General features: G+C 58.3%; 2 protein-coding genes and 1 long non-coding RNA gene across 6 annotated transcripts in view; 1 reads left to right on the top strand and 2 right to left on the bottom strand.

The window, feature by feature from the left end:
- Positions 1–8,438, bottom strand: part of CAMK2A (calcium/calmodulin dependent protein kinase II alpha) — a 33,894-nt gene extending 25,456 nt beyond the window's left edge. For 2 of the 4 annotated variants that reach the window (XM_050311818.1, XM_050311819.1), the window contains exons 1-2: positions 8,189–8,438; positions 2,467–2,561 (exon numbers count right to left, since the gene is read on the bottom strand). In XM_050311818.1, coding sequence (XP_050167775.1) covers positions 2,467–2,561; positions 8,189–8,250 — 157 coding nt within the window. In that variant the 5' untranslated portion in view covers positions 8,251–8,438. The remainder of the gene's footprint in view (positions 1–2,466; positions 2,562–8,188) is intronic. The other 2 variants (XM_050311820.1, XM_050311821.1) reach the window with 1 other exon arrangement.
- LOC126638173 (uncharacterized) lies at positions 2,508–12,614 on the top strand. The gene is made up of 3 exons (XR_007628556.1): positions 2,508–2,589; positions 5,994–6,140; positions 12,556–12,614. It is a non-coding gene; the product is annotated as an uncharacterized LOC126638173 (long non-coding RNA).
- Positions 12,615–15,084: 2,470 nt separating this feature from the next.
- On the bottom strand, positions 15,085–17,792 carry ARSI (arylsulfatase family member I). The gene is made up of 2 exons (XM_050311817.1): positions 17,473–17,792; positions 15,085–16,486 (listed from the first exon to the last, which is right to left on the bottom strand). Exons 1-2 carry the CDS (start codon positions 17,790–17,792, stop codon positions 15,085–15,087), a joined length of 1,722 nt encoding a protein of 573 aa, XP_050167774.1.
- Between the last annotated feature and the right edge of the window lie 1,491 nt (positions 17,793–19,283).

The following is a 19,283-nucleotide window of genomic DNA, read 5'->3' as shown; positions in this document are numbered from 1 at the left end:
GCCCCCAACAAAGCCCCTAGGCACTGATGCCATGGGCATAGGCTGGGCTTGGGATGATCCCTTGCCCTGCTCTCTCCCTCCTCTTAGCTGAACAGTCAGGGACATTTCTGTTGCTGCATGGTACAATCTGAGCAACCCAATGACCAGTGAGAGGTGTCGGGCTGAAACAGGGCTATGGGCTTCGCTCCCTGTCACCATCACCAGCCATTCCACGTCAGCAGTGCAAAACCCTGGCTCTGCAAATGTGCTTTGCTCTGGTGCCTGTCTGCAAACAGGCAGCACAGGTCCCATTTCTCAGCTTTTGGCTTGGGAATGTAAGACAAGGGAGCTCTGGGCGAAGCAAGTTGAGCTGAGCCAAAAAATCCTCCACCCTGGGGCAGCTCAGAATGAATCTGTAAATAGTTTTTGTTTCTTCCTCTCCACTTCTGCTCACACCTGACCCAGCCATCCTGCACCCTGCACGGAGGTGCCTGTCTGGAGGCATTTTGTGCTAGCAGGAACTCAGCAGCCAGGACAAGGGAGGATATAATTAGGGCTGCTTGTCTCTCAGTGCTATCGCTGCTCCCTTGCAGGTTCACACCCCGGAGTCTCGCTCTGCATCAAACCAAACCTGTGTGTCTCCGACCGCTGAGATGTGAAGGTGATACAGCCCCTTCTCTGTGGGGCTGGAGCCTTCCCCAGGGCTCAGTATCCACATCCAGTGGGAGAGTGAACCCCAGGCTTGGAGTGAATTTTGCAGCCTGTGCTGGGGTCTGTGAGCTGAAGGCTGGGACAGCCTCCGTAGCCTCGTTCAGCTTCCCACAGAGTTTTCCCCGATGGGGCACAACCTTCCCAGGGTGGGATGGGGTGACAGGGAGAGGTTGGGGTTTACTTTTGTTTTTCACAACTAAAGTCCATTGTGGGATGGATGACAGGGATGGGCTGGAGGGACAGTGAGGCAAGCAATTCTCTGGGGAAGTGACCCATGGCCGCAGTTCCTCTCCTATCCCACAAATCCAGCTCCTGCCTGCACCCAAACCCCATTTCTCCTCCAAGACTTCAACTCTCTCTCCTGCTGGCCCCTCTGTGTCAGCAGCCAGGAGGATGTCTGAAGAAACAGGCCGTGGCTGGAAATGTTTTGCAGCTTCTTTCACTTTTCCCCACTCCTCTCCTCTCAGCCTTCCCCCCCTTTGTGTATGGCACAGTCAGTGGCACATCCCTATGGGACAGTGGCTCCATGTCCCTTTGGGGCTTGTCCCAGTCTGTGGAAGTGCCAGCACTGCAGAAATGGGGGTTCCAAATCATTAGCAAAAGCAGCTGGTGATTTCAGCTGGCAGGGCAGGGAAAATAACTCCAGCCAAGTCTCGCCAGGGGGCAGATGGGCACAGAGCCACTGCAGGGACAGCACAAACCCCAGGAGAGGGTGGAGAGGGGCAAACTGCCTGAGGAGGGGAATGGAGGCAGGAGAGAGGGGGGTGGCTCAATCTGCTGCTTCAGGCAGCCCTGAAATCTGGGAGGCATTTTCTGCCCACCCTGCTGCCAGCTGGGGTACATGGGCAGGAGCCAAGAGCTGAGCCCAGCACTGCACACTATGCCCGGAGCCCAGCCCTCAGCTTCAGAGGAAGAGAAATGGTCCACGTCCCAGAAGAGGGGCAGGGGGCAGTGCTGGAGGAGCTGGGGAGGCTCAGTGTGGGCGCTGTGCCACTTCAGCAGCACGGTGGGAGGGAGATTGCAACACGCTGGTTTAATTCCAGGTCAGAAAGGAGCTTGTCACCATTTTCTGCATTTCAATTTTGCCTTCGGAGGTCAGCAGTGGCAGCAGGGACAGTCACCGAGGGAGGTTAATTAAACTCTCCTGGCAGGGTGCTTGCTCCCGGCACCCATCCTGCACTCCCGACAGCCAGGGAGGAGCTGGAGTGGGGACACAGCATCTGCTGCCCCATGCTCTCCATCCTCCTCATCACAGCTCCTCTGCCACATTCCCGGGGCAGAGGGGACCGTGCCCTGGGGCAAGGGCTGGCTGATGCTTTGCTGGCTCGGCTCAGCCTCACTTCAAGGAGCATGCAAGATAGACCCACCAGGACAGACCCACGGGCACCTCTTCCAGCAGCAAACAGCCAACCTGCTCCCCCAGAGTGATTAACCAGATGGCAGCGAGGGGTGAGGGTCCATCTACGGTTAGAAATGAAGTCAAACCCCCACTTGAAAGGACATTCTGATTTTGTTGATGTAGGTGTATGAGTAAGAAAACCTGAGCCACCGAGAGTGGTCATTGAGGGCCCTCTCAGAAGATGATGATCCCAAAATAACTGTCCTACCCAGTGCCCGGAGCTGGCAGCGGTCTGGCTTGCTGCAAGGCTGTAACCAGCATTTTGCTGCAGAGCGGTGGCAGATCTCAGGAACAGAAATGGTGTCCTATGGGACAAATTCCCTGCTCTGTAAACCCTGGTTGCCTCTCACCTCCCCAGGAACACCCCCAGCACCTACCTCGAGCAGAGAGCTTCTTGGTGTTGATGATCTTGGCTGCATACTCTTGTCCTGCCAACACCTTCACGCATCTCCGGACAATGGAGAAAGCGCCCCTGGGAAGAGAAGAAGCCACAGGGAGAGGTGAGGGGTGTGGTGTGGGCAAGGGCACAGCTCAGCCCTGACGTAGCTGTGGGGCGAGAGGCAGCCACAGGCTCGGGGATGAGAATGGGGATGAGAATGGGGATGTGGGTGCTGGCTGGTGAAGGGACTTGGAGAAAACATGGAGGGATCTCAGTCAGCTTTCCTTGCACCACTCTCCTCAGGGAATGGTGGGTGCACGCACATGCAGACCTAGGGGTGAATGTGGGATTCTTCCCTCCGTGCTGCTCTGGGACACTCCAGGCATTGTGCACCTTTACTCCTCTTCCTCCAGCTCTGCCCTACCTGTCTGCAGGAGAGAAGGGGCAAGGATTTACGGGGGGCACTGGCTCCTGAGGGACACTGTGATGGCTGCGGCTGCCACAAAGCTCTCAGCCACTTCAGCCTGTGCGGCTCAGCCTGCTCTAGACCTTGCAATCACAGCAGCTCTTGGCAGCTGGGAGCACTGCCAGGTCCCCCCAGCTGCAAAACTGCCACCCAGGCAGGGATAGCCCAGGGGATCCTGCGAGCAAGGACCCCTGGAGCCAAACTGGACAGGGACGGATGCTGCTGTGCTTGCACACGCGTGAGCCAACGTGCAAGGCTCTCCTGGGGCCTGGCAGGCAAACGAGCACGGGTGCTTAGGACACTCCAAAGACTCCCCTGTGCCCCCATTCCCCGTACCCCGAGCCCTGCCAGCTCGTGGCAGCGCCAGTGCCAGTGTGATGCTGGGAGCTGCAGCACTGCACACACACACACATACACAAGCGCTCCAGCCATGCTGAGCACAACCTTTGTGCCAGGTTCCCTTTCCTGCCAAACCTTTCCAATCGCTAAAATATCCACTATCAAAAGCAATCCCACCTCCCTCCCCACCTTCCCGCCACTCCCCGCCACCCTGCTCCAGCTCCCTGCCGAGGAATAAAAGGCCAAGGGCTGGCGAGCAGCAGCAGATAATTGATTTTACTGGTGGGGGCGGGTGGAGACGGGCAATTTGTGTTTGAATGTGATCTTTAGGAGAGCAGGCGAGCAGCGGGTGCGGAGGGATGGGGATGGGGCCCCAGCAGAGCTGGCAGCCCACGCGCCCAGCGCCGCCGCGCAGAGCATCGCTCACGGCACGTGCCGGGCAGGAGCCGAGGGAACAGCATCCCGGTGCTTCCCAGCTTCCCCGTCCTGACGTTTAGTCCTGGCTGCTGAAAGAGCTGAGCTGTTAATATCTCTAAATTCTGTCAGGAGGGACAGATTAATTGGAAAGGGGGGGGGGGGCAAAATGCTTCATATCCAACTTGCCCTGGATCAGAGATCAGAGCCATCAGCAGTCCTGCAGTGCTGCTCTCCCCATCCCGCTGGGAACACCACAGTGTATGGGGTTTGTGGGTTCCTGTAGATCCCTAGGACTCACATTCTCTATTTTTTTTCTTAAAGACATGTGTGATGCTTTTGCAGTGGCAGGATAGTCTGCAGCAGGGATGCCCCCCTTCCCCAGCTGGGGGTTCCTGCCCCAGTCACACGGTTTCACTGCAGAACCCAACATGAGGTTGGAGCGACAGAGATGTCCCAGATCTGCTGGAGGCTGGGGAACCCCTGCCACTCCTGGTCCCAGTGCCCACAGCCACTTGCTCATCTATTTATTCGAACTGAGTGGCGAGAAAGGGGAGCCATGGGAAGTGGGATAAAGCAGCTGTGATGGGAGAGCACAGGGTTTCACGTGCCCAACTGCATCCCTGGCTTTTGCCTTCTCCAGACCTTTCTAACAGAAACCAAATGTCTATTTGTAAAGCACAATCAAGACCCTGTGAGCCTAGAAGGAGGGTGGAACATGGAGCACTGGAAGCAGGTATAGAACACCCCAGGGTACAGGACACTTGTCATAGCCCCATCCTGGTTCCAGTCAGGTCCTTCAGTGTGTCTGCACTGGCCAGGAACCCACCATGTTGGGTGTTTTAGCCCCATCCAGGCTCTACTCCCTATGCCAGGCTGCTCTCTTGCTTCTCAGCCCCATGTGGGATCTTTCCAGCCTCGGGGAAAAAAATCCCCCTTGGTTCCATCTAAATCCAGCATCTCCTTCCCAGCAAAGGCAGGCATCCTCTTCTGCACCAGGAGCTCGTGAGGCTATGCAGGCAGCACTGGGGTGCCAGGCAGGGAGCTCAGTCCCATCTTGGTTCAAGAAACCCCTCTGGAAGGAAGGAATCGTGCCCTGCTCCCTGGCTGTGGACAGCAGCACATGTCCCTTCCTTCCTGGGGTGGCAGGTCTTTGGATGGGGATCACCACAACCCTGGTGGGAGCTGGGCCCCCATCTCTGCCTGGCTTGGATGGGACAGCATGTCCCGGTTTGAGCACGGGATGGGGACATCACCTGCAGGGCCGTGGGTACAGAGCATGTCCTTGTCCTGCCATCGGCTGCCAGCACAGGGCAATGCTGGACCCACGGCCAAACAGCCAGCCCTGTCCCTGCAGCCCTGAGCCCTGGCACTGCTGAGTCCCAGCCCTACAGCCTCTGCCCCTCAGTCCCCAGTCCAGGCATGACCCCATGCCTTGTCCCCACGGCCTCCCCCCCAGCCCAGGCAGTGGCTCTGCCACCGGGATGCTCCGCTTCCCCCTTTTTCACACCTTCCCTGCCAGCGCCCGGCTCTGCTGCTGCCGCCCTCCCTCTCTTCAACACCTCCTCCTCCTCCGAGGCATTTTATCTCCTTTCTAGAGAGAAGAGTGTGGGCTGGGGATTTTTTGTTCCTCCTTTTTTTTTTCTTTTTTTTTTTTCCCCTTTTTAATAAGCCCCCTCTCCTGCAGCTCCAGGAGCGGAGGGGTTGATCGTAAGGCTCAGCACGGCAATTGTCTCCAGCCTCTCCCTGAACCTGCTGCGGGGGCGGATTTGGAGGCGCCGGTGGAGCTGTACTTCATGTTTGTCCTACTCTGGGGGGCCGTGGGCAGGATCTTCTCCCTGTCCCTCGCCGCTGTCCACCGCCCTCTGCAAGCGTGGGGGATCGGAGCAGCCCTTCGCTTGCTCTGCTTTGCGGGGGCTGCTGCAGGAGCAGGTTTTCCCCAGCTCCGTGTCCCCCGCTTGGAACAGATGCCTTCCCATGCTTGGGAGGTGCAGGGATGTGCCAAGGGCTTGTGCTCCACGGAGCAGGCTCTGCAGACTCCTCTCCCCACCTCTGCCTGCCCCCAAAGCCCCGTCGTGGTGCTACCATTAGGTGTGTGGCATCTCAACCCCCACCTGCCTGGGTGTCAGGGTGGGTGACAGCCGAGGAGATGGCAAAGGAACAGGGTGGGTGCAGCAACCTGGCACCCACCACCCCCCCTCCTGCCAGCCAGGCTGGGGACACACCGTGTCCCCCCCAACAGCCCACCCCAGTTCCTTGGGGACAGCAAACTCAAGATGGACCCTTTCTGCTCTGAATCCTTGCAGGATGCTGCTCCCTATCGGGGTCTGGTGGGAGGAGAACCATTCTGCCCACCCCTGCCAGGACACCCCCACCCCAAAAGGCACCGGGAACGTCTCTCCGGAGGAGGAACCACACTTCTCACGGCGAGCGGCTGCCGCAGCAGAGCAGAGGTGCGGCACTTCGTCCTGATTTCCCTCTCCAAGCCCATGAAGCGGAAATTTCCCCACGGGAAACCGCTGATTTTTGAATGTGCCAGGATGTGCTGGAAACTATCCCAGTGGAAAATCCCCAACCAGCCCCACAGCACCTTGGCTAGCCTGGTGGAGCCCTTAACTCGGGAACACACCTCAGCGCTGCGGTGGTACCTGCCCCCTTTGGTGGATGGAAAAGCCGTGGGATGCTCCGAGCTGGGAATGCTGCCCCTGAATCACCCCGGGGGTGGGATGGCCAGATGTGATGCTTGCCGGGGCTGGTGAGCTGCTGCACCAGCTTTGCTCCTCTGTGAATGCATTAAAATGTATCTGTCCAGATGGTTTTACATCTCAGTGCCGGGCAATGCAGGCAAACCCTGAGCCTGGGTGCTCAGCCCTTGATGTTGGCACCCACCCAGCAAAGTGTCACATCCCAGACACCTTCAGGAGCCCTCCCGGTCCTCCTGGATTGCTCCCGGCCTGCGAACTCCCCTTCACATCCCTGCAGCCACCTCTGCCCAGCCAGGGCCCCACAGCCTCACTGCAGGCACCCAGCAGCCACTGCCTCCCCTGCCCAGCCTGTACCACTACCAAAGAACCTCAGAGCCCTGAAAAGCCAAGAAAACTCTGGAAAAAGCAGGTCTCACATCCCACCTTGCAGCATCTCCCTGACGGGCACCCATCCCCCTGTCCACAGTGCCAGCTGGGGCTGTCTCCACCACAGGGACCCTCTACCCAACCCACTCCTCCCCACCACCCCCTCACAGCCACCCTGATGCCACAGGAATGGATGTGAGTATCCTGGGATGGAGGGGTCCACTCCCCTCCACAGAGCTGCACTTTGCAGCAGCACCCTGGTGCCGTGGTTTGGCTGGGGAACGTGAACAGCGATCAGCCCAGCACAAAGTGCTCCCTGTCTCAGCCTCTCCATTTCTCCATCTCTGCCCTCTCCTTTCTCCTTCGCCCCCATTTTCGGTGCCCACGTGTGTGTGTGGGCACACGTTTAGGCACAGGCTGCCCTGCACGCAGGGCTGCGGGGTTGGAGCGTGTCCCTGTGCCTACGGATGGACACGGTTTCCCATCTGGAGCACGGGCACCAGCTGCCCAGCACAGGCACCCTGAGCCCGCCACCACGCTGCCAGACGCTCCGAGGGGACGGTGGCCACACGCCCCAGATTCACACACCAGCACCAAAAAAAAAAAAAAAAGGCACAGAAACCAAAACAGAGGCACACGCCTGCTCACTCCTGCGCCCGTTTTACAGCCACACGCTGGGCGAGACGCGGAGCATCCCTCTGCGAGGAGATCCTGACATCCCCTGCTCCACCCTGGGGGGCTCGGAGCTCCCCGGGATTGCCTCGCCGTGCACAGGCATTTCTGTTTGCACTCACACACACACACACACAGAGATCCAGGCACTCGCGGTCACACCCGGACCTGAGAGCTGAGCCCTCCCCGGCAGGAGGGTCAGGCAGGGCTGTGGCTCACCCGCAGTGGGACAGGGGCAGGGGTAGGGGACATCCTGGGTCTGTCCAAGCTCTGCCAGTATTCTCTGGGGGCTGCCAGGTGGGCTGTGTCTCCAGCAGCACTAGTAACCCTGGTAAATCCATACAGAGAAATTCCCTAAAGAAATGTAAGGGGCGCCCACTGCTTTGGTTTTCCTCCTCGGTTGTCCCATCCCTCCTCCTGGCTGGGGAACTTCCCGAGGGAACCAGCAGCACCCTTTTCTGGGAGAAGCTTTTCCATAAAAGAGACAGTCGCCCCCTCCCCAGGCAGCTCCAGACTTCTGGGTTCCCCGAGCCCCCAGCCAAACACCCATCAGCAGCCCCTGAACTCAGGGAGGGACAGAGAGGCAGATCTGGGGCTGGCAGCCCCAATCCTCACCTGAGTCCCCCCACCGATCCCCACTGCATCCCTCCGTGCCCATCTCGTTTCCTCCATCTCCAGCAGTTCCCAGCACTGCTGAGGATCTTTCCCAGCCAGGGAACAGCCCCGCTCCAAGCATCCCATTCCCGTCTCCAACTTACTTGCCCAGTTCCTCAAAGAGCTGGTACTCCTCCGTGAAGCGATTGCAGGTGATGGTGGCCATCCCGAGGGGCTGGCAACGCTCCCTCCCCAGTGCAGAGTTTGGGGCAAGCAGTTCTCCTCTCGCTCCCTCCCTCTCCGTGTGCTCCCGGGGCTCTCTCCTCGCCGAGGTAAATAAGGGAATATGTTTGATTGACAAGCCCAGAGATAATGATGAGGGCAATTTGTCTTCTCAGCTTCACAAGCCTTCGTCAGCATCCCCGTCCCCATGGTGACCACCGCTGCCAGAAACGCCCTGTTTCTGTTGCCGGGGCAACTGCTTCCCAAACCCGCCGCCCTCCATGGGGACCGTGGCCCTGCTGGGGACCCAGCCCGGGGGCTGCCCGGGGGTCACCCACCTGCTGCAGAGAGGGGGGGGAATGTCTAAAATACAACTATTAAAGGCAAATTAGGGGATGTGGCAGTGGTAAAATAATTGGGGCAAAAAGGGTTTCCATGGAAACCGTGGTTTCCATGTTGCAGGAGGATGCTGTCACCCTGGCAACATCTTACCCCCACCCCCCCTCCCCCCCAGAAAAAATACAGGCCCTGCTGGTGCCCACAGCAGCGTTCCTGGAGGTCCTGGGGATCTGTGGGATGGGAACATGCTGCAGCAGGAGGGAGCAGATGGAGCAGAAGTGTGTCAGGAGAAGCTGGAGAAACCATGGCAGGTCCCCAGGTCCCCACACCATCCTGCCTTCAGCCAGGGTCCCCTGGGGGGCTGGCTCTGATCACACTGCAGGGCAGGACTGGCTGCTCCCTGCTCCCTGCTTTTGCCCACCAGGTCTCCCTATGGGCTCTGGGCTTCCTGGGGAGCAGGTCCTGAGGGTCCCCCACATAGTAGGGCGAGTGTCTTGGCCTGAGGCACAACTAGAGGGGAGCAAAAATTCTGTATCCTGGGGCGCTGTGTCCCTGTGGTGCCCAAGCTGGGGCAGGATGGAGGGGATTTTCGAGTGGGAATAGGAGGAAGGTCTGGCCTCCTCCTTCTCCGACTTTTTGCTGCCGAGTGGCCTGTCTGCCATGCCGAACATAAGGAAGCACGAAAAGCGTAACAAAAGTAGAGTCGGGAGGTCCAAACCTCAGGGAAGGGGTTTCCTGGAGCCCCCACCAGCACCCACTGAGGATCCTGCATCCCCTCCTCCATCTACACCACCCCTTGCACTTTCCACCTTCTGACCCCGCCCAGAAGAGTTTTCTGCTAAGCTTTTGTCCCATTTCTGGATGATTTTGCAGCAGGAGGGCCCCCAAAGCGCCGGGAGAAGGGGCTCTCTATGCCAGCTGGGAGGGCATTGCCTTTGGCAGCTGAGATGGATTGAATTCCTTTTCAGGCTGCCATGGAAGGGTTAAAAGGAAAAGAAAAGGTTCTAACCAGACAAAAATAGGGAGAAATCTTTGAGAGGGGAGAGAGAAGGAGGAGCGGAGAGGGAGAGAAGAAAGGAGGTGGAAGTGGAGGAGGACAGCAAGTGGCGGAGTGAGGAAGAGGAGGGGGAGGAGGAGAAAGGTCTAATGGCTTTTCCATTAATTGCACCATTACCCACCTTCATCCCCACCTTGCATCCCCGCATCCAGCCTCCCGCTCCCGTCTGGTCCAGCCAGAGGAGATCCTGCATCCCTGGTGGCAGGGCAGGGACCTGATTCCCAGGCGTGGACAGGCACAGGGATGGGGCCACAGTCCCCAGGGGCCTTCAGACCCACCTTGGCCATGCCCTGGCAAGGGCAGAACACACCAGGCACCATCAGCTGGGGTGAGGGGGATGCATTTGTGCCCTCTGTGCCCTGGGGATATGATGGTCCCCAAAACACCTCCCAGCCCCCTGTACAACTCCTTCCCATCTCACTCCCACTCAAAAGGGGGGTTCATTCACCACCCCCAGGGCTGTGTCGGGAGGTGGGGGCTGCCATGGGGGCCGGTGTGTCCGGGTGCTTGTGGGAGTGCTCTCCTCCTCCAGCAGCAGCTTCCAGCAGCCCCTCGGAGCTGAAGGGCAAGAGGAAGAGTCCCCCCACTCCAGAGACCCCATGGATGCCCGTGGGCAGCTCTGTGTCCCCTCCCCCCACTCCTGCCTGTGCTGCTGTTCATGTCCCCGTGGGCTCTGCAATGTGACCTGCCCCCCCTCCCGCGCCCACCCCCACGCTGGCACACGTGTTCAACCCCACACGCGTGACTCTGCGTGCTCCTGTAGCCAGGAGGAGGGATCTGTCCCTTCCTTCCCCCCAGGGCCCCCACTGCACCCCTGATCCCCGTGGCACAAACCCCTCACCCAGGCAGGGGGTGATGGCAAAGCCTTCCCTGTGGGGTTCCTGCCTCCCTCCCCAGGATTCTCCTGCCTGGCAGAGACACAGCTCTCCAGGAAAGTTTTCTCCCTCCCTCCTCTCTATTCAGTTTTTTTTTTTGTTTTCCTCGACATTTTTCCCTCTGAGGGTAAGGGGCTGTCAGACATCTGGGTGCTGAACATGCTCTGCTTTGCTGATGATGTTTGCCCAAGCAGGAACTGCTGCATGGTTCTGCTCCTGGGTGCCTGGAGGCAATCCAAGGGGAGCAGGAGCTCTGAGTGGGACCTTCCCCTTCTGGGCTGGGGGCTCCCCTGTATAGGGGAGTAGTCCCAGCCCTCTTCAAGAGTCCTCAGGATACACTTAAGATGTCTCTGTTCCCGGCCATCCCAAGGTTTGCTCCTGCAGGGCTTTGGGAGCCAAGCTGCTCTCCTGCTGCCGTGCTCGGGTCTGGCCACCTGATGGAGACCTTCATCCCCAGTGATCCTCTCCGTCACTGGGCTGCACCTCCAAAAATGCGTCCTGCTCTCCCCACCTTGCTCCAGCTCTACCTGCAGAGATTTAGTTTCTGCATCCCAGCCTGGGGCTGCCCCAGGATGGGCACCTGATGCCCCTGAGGTCTGATGCCAAACCCCAAATGCACTGGAATGGCAGCTCAGGGAGGACCGATGTGTCCGGAGGGGTGGGCTGCAGCAGGTCCCCTCTGCTCCCAGGGGATGGGGCTTGCAGCAGAACCAGCAGGGCTACGAATTACATATTGCAGACATCCCAAAATTACTGGGACAGTTCCACATGCAAGCTGGGGTCTGGGGGATGCTCAGTTGCTGTCCTCTGGGAAGCTGAATTTGGGGTTATTTTTAGATAAGATTATAAATACCGTGGTAAGAACTGATTTACATTTAGGGTTGTGTTTGCAAACGTGCCCTGTCCCTGCGGGCCCCAGCACTTGCTGGAAGCTGCTTTTGGCTGAGACCGGGTGTTCTCAGTGCCACCCTCTCCTTGGCAGCAGGGTCCATAGGCAAAGACCCTCCTGTGGACATGGCTGTGATACTTGGGGACACTCAGCAGGTGCCATGTGGCTCCCTGGGGCCTTTGTGTGCTGCTTCTGGGTGGGGAAAAAACCTCCAAAACCCACATGTCCTTGGATCCCTGGAAGGAGAAAGGACAAGAGTGCCCTTGGTCCAGAACACCCTCTCCCCAGCATGAGGTGCTCAGAGTGCTCTGCCACCTCCTACTGTGGCAGTTTGCTGAGATATCCATCCCCTGTCCTGCTCCTGGGCTTACTGCCTTCCCTCCCTATCCCCACTCCTATCTCTATCCCATCCCAGCCACATCCTCATCCCCATCCTATTGCCCTCCCCAACCCCGCCCCATCCCATCCCCATCCTCCTCTTATCCTCCTCCCCATCTCCAGCCCATCCCAACTCCATCCATTCCCAGCCCATCCCCATCCCACTCCCTCCAGCCAGCAGGGTGGAGGCAACCAGTCCATCCCATCGTCGGAGCCCCAGATGCATCCCCCTGCCCCATCCCTCCACGGGCCCCCATCCTACACCCAGCTCCTGCGGGGGTTTGGAGCAGCCAGGGGCTTGCCCAGCACTTTGAATGGAGGCTGGGAAGGAGGGGAGTCTCAGCCTGTCTGTGCAAACACATCTCCCGGGTGCAGGGAGTGCTCCAGCACTAAGCATATCTCTCCAGCTGCGTTAACCCCTCAGCAGCCAGAGCGCACACACACTCCCAGGGGACTTCAACTGAGTGAAAACACGGGATTGGGGCACATTGCTGCACTGTTCCCCAGAGAGACCATTAAAGAGCGTTGCTGGGATGAGGAGCCCACGTGGCAGCAGCCGCATGTCCATTCCCAGCCCAGTGTTCAGATACAGCACGGCTCGAATCAGCGGTGAAGGACAACTGCGGTCCTCAGGCTGGAGGCTTCACGCCCTGCAAACACCCAGAGATGCTCCTGCCTACTCCTCCTCTTTGTGTTCAGGGACTAAGATTTTCTTTCAACTGTTTCTTCTTAAAAAGATTCAAAACCCAACTTTTTTTAATTAAAATACAGATGACGGCAGATCCACTGCTATGTCCAGGCTGACTGCGAGCCCGGCACCAGCCCAGCACATCCGAAACTGGAAAGGAAGCGAGACCAGACGAACCTTCTCATGGGGATATTAGTAAAAGTGAAGGGAGAAAAATCAAACGTGTTTTCATGGAAATTTCCATTTTTGAAAGGAAAAAAAAAAATAAAAGAAGGACTAAACTTGGATGCATTTATATAAATATGGAAATGAAAGCCGTTTCCCAAGCCTTGTCGCCACCCCACGTCCAGCCCTGCTCTCCTGCTCCCTTCAGCACCAACCCCCCTTTGCTGTGATTTATTCCTGATCCCTGCAGCATCACCCCCTGCCCTCCTCTGGCTCCAGCTCTGCCTGCAGGAGCCTCCTCTTCTTCAGCAAATTGTTGCTTTATTTTCAGCAACCGGTTGGCTTTGCCAAATGGCAGCCGGTGCTGCAGCCCCGCTGCCGATGGATACGCTGGTAGTGCACATCCCGAGGGACCAGGCTGGCCACTTGAGGTAGTTTGAGGAGGTGGAGCATCCTCCCAGGGCTCACCTCTGCCCAGGTGATGCCATGGGGACCAGCCCCCTTGGAGCAACATGCTAAGGAAGCAGGGATGGAGATGGGGCTGATGGAGGAGCTGAGTCCCCCTCTGAAACCTGGCCTTGGGATGTGCCTGTAGGAACGTGAGGGAGCCGACAGGACGGCACAGTGATGGATGTGCGTGGAGCAGCAGGAACTGCCACACACACCGCCACACTTTGGCTTTTCAAACTCCTTCCCAGCTTTACAAGGAGAGGCCTCCTCTCTTCTGCCTTGCTGTCAGCTGGGGGTTTTTTTCTTTGTTTCTATAGAAAATCCCAATTCCCCCAAATAATCCAGCTAAGAGTAAGAAAAAAAAAAAATACAAACGTGTCATTGCATTCTCTTCCCATCCTCATCCCTCTCTCACACACAGGGCTTGAAAGCACACTGAAAGGTATTCAGCGTTCGCGCTGCCAATTGTCACATCCTTCAATGACAGATTTTAAATGAATGTTATTTTGCAAGGGAGAGAGAGAGAGGGGGGAAAAGGAAAAAAAAAAAAAAAAAAAGAAAAGCCCACACTGCTCATCCAAGAGCTGACAAGTCCTAACGGGCCTCATTTTCCAGAGACAAAAATAACTATTTTCAAAATTCACAGCAGGGCCTTCGCCTACACACGCTGCACCAAGAGAAACCTGTGGGGAGAAATGTAAAACACATTGTGTAAATGGAAATGCACCATGCATCCAGAACGCTTTTAAAGCTATTTGCCCCCTTTCATCCTCGCCAGCTCTCCTGTGAGCGCACGTATGCACGCTCGCACCCCGCCGAAGGGTCTGGAGCTGCCTGGCCCCCGGCAGCCGGATGGGTTCCCCACGGCAGCGGATGATGGGAAGGTGTTTTCCTCCCCACGCGTGCGCTGCTGGAAGAGCAGTGCCCATCTGCGGCGAGGGGACGTGGCGCGGTGCTGGCAGGCGGGAGACATCCCCATCGCCCCCGTCCTCCACCGCGGCTTAGGGGTCCTGCAGCTACACAGCAGCTACAGCAGCCTCTGCAGAGACCTCCTTAATACCTTCCTTCTGCCCCAGGTTCAGGATGTGGGGACAGGGACAGCCCCAGCGCTGGGAAGGGGCAGCTAGGATGGTTTGCTGGGTGGATGAGCAGGAGGTGTGGAGAGGAAGACGGGTGCTGTGCACATGGGGGGTCTGGACGAATTACGGGTGAAAGGGTCTTCTGGGTGACCCATGTGGAGCTCACCGGAGCCTCAGGCAAACCTGCCTCCCAAATGTGGGGCTACAGAGAGCTCTGAGTGTATCTGACTATGTTTCCATGGGCCACAGCTCCTCACCAGGGCTGCTCCTGGCCCTGCAAGCCAGTGGAGAGGGGAAGCCATAGCCCCAGGTGAGGTCCCTGTAGCAGCATGACTGAGTCCAGCCACGTCAGTCTCAGGTCTGATATCCATGGTCAGGAATCCATCCTTCCACAAAGTGTAATAATGAAATGCTGTGGTCTTGGGTTTGGGGGAGGCCTTCAAGTTCCCAGAGCAAGAGCAAAGTCAGCAGCTGCCTGGCAGAAGGCTGAAAGCCAAGGAGCATGTAAATACAGGGAAATGGCAAGGATCGACCTGGAGGCAGGGCTTCCCATGCTTCCTCCTGCTCTTGCAATGGCCAACACTTAAAGCTTATGACTGGCTGTGGAATCCTTGAGGAAAGGGTCTCTCTTTTTGGAAGGGGGTGTGCACGGGCCAGCCCAGCTCAGCACAGTCAGACACCACCACCAAGCACCACAGCAGAGACCACATCACCCTTCCCCACCCACCAGGACCACCTCCCTGCAGCCACCACTCCAGCCAGAGAGGAGAAGTGTTTTGGGATGAATCCCGGAGCAAGGCAGAGCAAGAGAGCACTGGCCACCTCCCCATCTGTTCTTCTCCCTCACTCCCACCCCATGGCAGTGCAGTCCAGAGTTCCACCCTGGCCAGGATGGGTCGATGTTGGGGGAGTCTCCCATCAGATGCGGTTGGACATGAGCCTGGTGTTCAGCTTGCGGAAGAAAGAGCGCAGCTTGCAGATCTTGCACTTCTTCTTCTTGTTCCTACTCTTCAGGGGCTCCCGGATGCCTTCCCACTCCTCCCCGTCATCCTCGCTGGCCCAAGGTCCCCAGGCACCGCCGTTGAAGTCCGGGTGAGCCCGGGGGTTCTCCGCAGGGTACCGCACCGGGATGGCCGTGCGGTTGTAGTGCACCAACCTCGTCAGGAGGGTCCTGACCACGTCCGGGCGCTGCTCTGAGAGGTCGTAGCGCTCGTAGGGGTCAGCAGTGATGTTGAAGAGCCACACGGACTTCCTCAGGCCGTCAGTGAGGCGCTCCAGGTTCCACCAGCTCCCTGGAAAGTTGGTCAGGGTCTGCGGGGGTATCCAGTCACTGTACCCAGGGTCACCAGTGAGGAGCTTCCACTCCCCGACCCGGATGGAGGCTTGCACGGCCGTGTTCCAGATGCCGAAGCCATCCTCCAAGGAGCCATACTTGGCGTGGTTGTACAAGGGGTCGATGTTGTGCAGGATTTCAGTGCGTGGCGACTCCTTGCCCTCACTGATGGCAGGCCAGACATCGTAGCCATCCAAGCCCGGCACATTGCTCAGGTTGCCCCTGGCCAGGCTGACCAGAGTCGGGTACCAGTCTGTGATGTGAACCAGTGCCCAGCTTGTCCGACGCTTGCGCTTGATCAGGGGACTGTGGACAAACCCGATGCCACGGACTCCCCCTTCCCAGTACGTCCCTTTGCGGCCCCGTAGTGGCCAGTTGCTTCCCCCGGAGAAGGTCTGCCCGCCGTTGTCAGTGGAGAACACGATCACGCTGTTGTCGTAATAACCGTACTTCTTGAGGGCCCAGGTGATGTTCTTCACCGCCTCGTCCATGCAGGTCACCATGGCAGCGTACTTGCGGCGAGCGACGTTGCCCATGGAGCGGTAGCGGTAGATGTACTCCTTGGGCGACTGCAGGGGCGTGTGGACCGCCTGGAAGGCCACGTAGATGAAGATGGGCTCCTTGGGGCTGTGGGATGCCAGGATCTTGCTGACCCGCTGGGCGTAGAGGAAGGTGGAGTACTTCCCGCTCTGGTCCCAAGCCACGTCCTCCCCTTCGTGCAGGTCGTAGCCGCAGACGCCCGGCCCGTCGCAGTTGTCGTAGGTGTAATAGTCCACGTTGCCTGTCAGGGACCCCAGGAAGGTGTCGAAGCCCCGGCGGGTGGGCAGGCACTCCTTCTTGTAGAAGCCAAGGTGCCACTTGCCCACCATGTGTGTGGAGTAGCCCGCTTCCTGCAGCTTCTGTGGCAGGGTGACCTGGTCGAGGGGCAGGCAGTTGGGCTGCCGAGGGCGGATGATGGAGTGCTGCAGCCCTGTGTGGATCTGGTACCTGCCGGGAAGAGCCAGGAGAAATCAGTGGTGATGGGCAGGCAGTGCTGGGTGGGGATGTGATGGCACTTTATGTACTGAAGACCCAAAATACATACAAATCTCTGGGTCACCCAACCCAGCCCCATGAAGCAAACTCCAGCCAGAGGCAGGGAGCTGCCAGCCTGGGGAGGTGGCCAGGCTGTGTCAGGGCTGGGCAGCACAAGCAAGTGGGTTTGCAGTGTCCCACATGGATACCCCCATCATCCCTGTCTTCCCCTGCTTTGCACACCTCAGAAATGCCTGGGACCCCTCAGGAGCCATCAGGAGAGAAGAGAGGCCTTTATCTGGACCACAGTGAGCTCCAGCGCCCCCAGGTAGCAGGTGATCACATCCATGGGCACCTCCCTGGGGCCCACTCCTTGTCAGGAGATGATCTGGTGGGATCTGCCTCCTGCTGTGAGTGCTGACTACCCAGCACTGCTCCAGAGAAAGCCCCACTTATCCTAGAAGCCCCAGGACAGAACTTGACTGTGCTGCTGCAGGAGAGAGTGATGGATCAGCATCCATCCTGCCCTGGCCAGTGCAGCACATGCAGGGAAAGCACAGACCAAGGGATTGAGAGATGCAGGGAAGAATGATCCTTTGACCCCACAGCAAATCCTCAAGGGCCAATGTGACAGCCACATGGGACTACCAGGTCACACAGCTCCTTGCCTGGCACCAAAGCACCTCATGGCCAGGGACCACCCTCTCCCAAAGTGACATCCATTACCCAACAGCATCCACATTTTTGGCCTTGCCATGTGCCGCTATGTGTCCTGTGTGAAAATCAGCTGTTCACCCAGGAAGCCTTCCAGAGAAATCCAGATCCACTGGAGGATCTCCACCATCTGCCAGCACACCAGCTCATCAGTCTAGCTGCAAGCTGGGGTTAAACCCCTCGGGGCTATGGAAGGGACCACCAAAGCGGGGACACGAGTGGGGCGTGAGCAGGCACTGCCTTACCTGCCAGTTATCAGCTGGCTCCGGGATGGGGTGCAGATGGGCTGGATGTAGTAGTTCTCCAGCTTCACACCCTCCGCTGCCAGCCTGTCCAGCGTCGGCGTCTGGATATCCGAGCCATGGTAGCCGACATCGTGGTAGCCCTGGTCATCAGTCAGGATGAAGATGATGTGGGGTGGCCTGGCAAAGGCAGGAGGCAGCGATTTCTCCATGGGGTCCGTGGCCACATCAGCCACCAAACCGGGCTTCATCCAGTCCCAGGATAAATAGCCAAAGCTGAGCAGGCTGACGAGCGAGAAGCCCGTGAGGGCATAGACAGCCATCCCGGAGCACACTGTGCTGCCTGCCGAGTTACTGTCCCAGCATCGCCTCAGAGTCACGGAAACGGGAGGTCCCCCCCTCCTCCAGAAGAGCCCCCCGACCTAGGGGATGGTCCCGGCAACCCCCACAGCTGGTTTTGCGGGAGCAGCTTCCATGAAGGCACACTCGCGTGCACACAAAGAGCTTAATCCGCCGGGGCTGGGTTGCCTTCAGTCAAAAGAAAATAACCCCCTCGCTGCTCCAATCAAACACATCTGCACGGCAGGACGGGCTCCTCGCAAGGACTGGCGGCGGCCCGGAGCCGCTCACCAGCGTCCCGAGCGCTGCAAACACTTCCTGGCTTCCTGGGGTTTTCTCCCTGCTGTTATTTCTTTATGAAGAGCTCCATTAAATCCTTGTCAGAGAAAGCCGCTGGCTTCCCCTCCGCTCCAGCCCTGCTCCTGCCCGGCTATCCGGACAGCTCACTCGGGACACGATGATTCTTTTCCTTAAACTCCTGCGGAAGAGAGTGCTAAAGTTCAAGCCCAGGGGTGCCGAGTTCTCCTCCTCACTCTCCGGGCAAGAGCCGCCCTCTCCTTTTCCCAACCTCCGCTCCAAGGCAGAGTCCCAACATCTGCCCGGGACGTGGTCTAAGCCGCCAGGTTTATGGGGAGCTGCCGGCTCGGCCCCTCCCAGCTCAGCAGCTCCAGGAAAAAAGCTGGGAAGCCCCAGAGCATGCAGGGTCCTAAGCGTGGCATTCCCTGAGCCACCGATGCTTCCCTCCCTGCTTGTCCCAAGACGTGAGACACACGGGTCAGGACCCCTGGTGGGATGCTCAGCCAAAGCCTCCGCGACACCTGGACTGGGAGGGCAGAGGGAAGGACCGGGTTTCTTGGAGGGATTGCTGGGGCCAGCTGCCCACGCTGACAAGATCACCATCTAAATAAATCCTCAACAGGGGGAAGCTCCAAAAACCTCTTTGAACACTCCCAGTGTTAATAAAACCACCTAGGTGCTTGCAGAGCACAACAGAGAGAGGTGGGTGCTGCTGCACCCATTTTCCAAGTGGGGAAACTGAGGCAGGGAGGAGCCATGGTCACAGCCAACCAGGGGCAAGGTTTGGTGGGCACCAGAGACTTCTGCCAATGCATGGGTACTGATCTGAGCTTAGGGTGCAGGGACAAGGGGTCAGTGCCCCGATGCTTTAGGGCAGCTTTTGGGAGAGATGAGCAATTCCCCTGTGCAGTTCCTTCCTCAGGGCCAGCATTCATCAGGCATCAGGAAGTTCCCACATCTGGAACCCATCTTAGCCCTTCGACTTTCCCCAGGGCAGGACTTGGCCCAAGAAGGGAGATTTTGGTGGCACAAACCCTCTCACCTTCACCCACCCTTGGTACAGCCAGAGCACAGCCCTGTGGCTGTTTGCACAGACCCGAGGGGTTACAGCAAACAGGAACTTCAGCCCTTCCCCAACAGCCCTTCAGCCCACACACCCACCCCACCTGCAGGACTGC

The sequence above is a fragment of the Myiozetetes cayanensis genome, unplaced genomic scaffold, assembly GCF_022539395.1.
Source record: "Myiozetetes cayanensis isolate MyiCay16 unplaced genomic scaffold, myiCay2020 scf17, whole genome shotgun sequence".
In the NCBI taxonomy this organism is placed as follows: domain Eukaryota; kingdom Metazoa; phylum Chordata; class Aves; order Passeriformes; family Tyrannidae; genus Myiozetetes; species Myiozetetes cayanensis.
The sequence above is the reverse complement of the archived record's forward strand: the minus strand, read 5'-3'. Positions and strand labels throughout refer to the sequence as shown.

Excerpts from the sequence above, each read along its gene's own strand:
- ARSI (XM_050311817.1), bottom strand. The coding sequence starts at position 17,792 with ATGGCTGTCTATGCCCTCACGGGCTTCTCGCTCGTCAGCCTGCTCAGC. Across the intron at positions 16,487-17,472 it reads AGCCAGCTGATAACTGGCAG|GTACCAGATCCACACAGGGC; the intron begins GTAAGGCAGTGC and ends TCTTCCCGGCAG.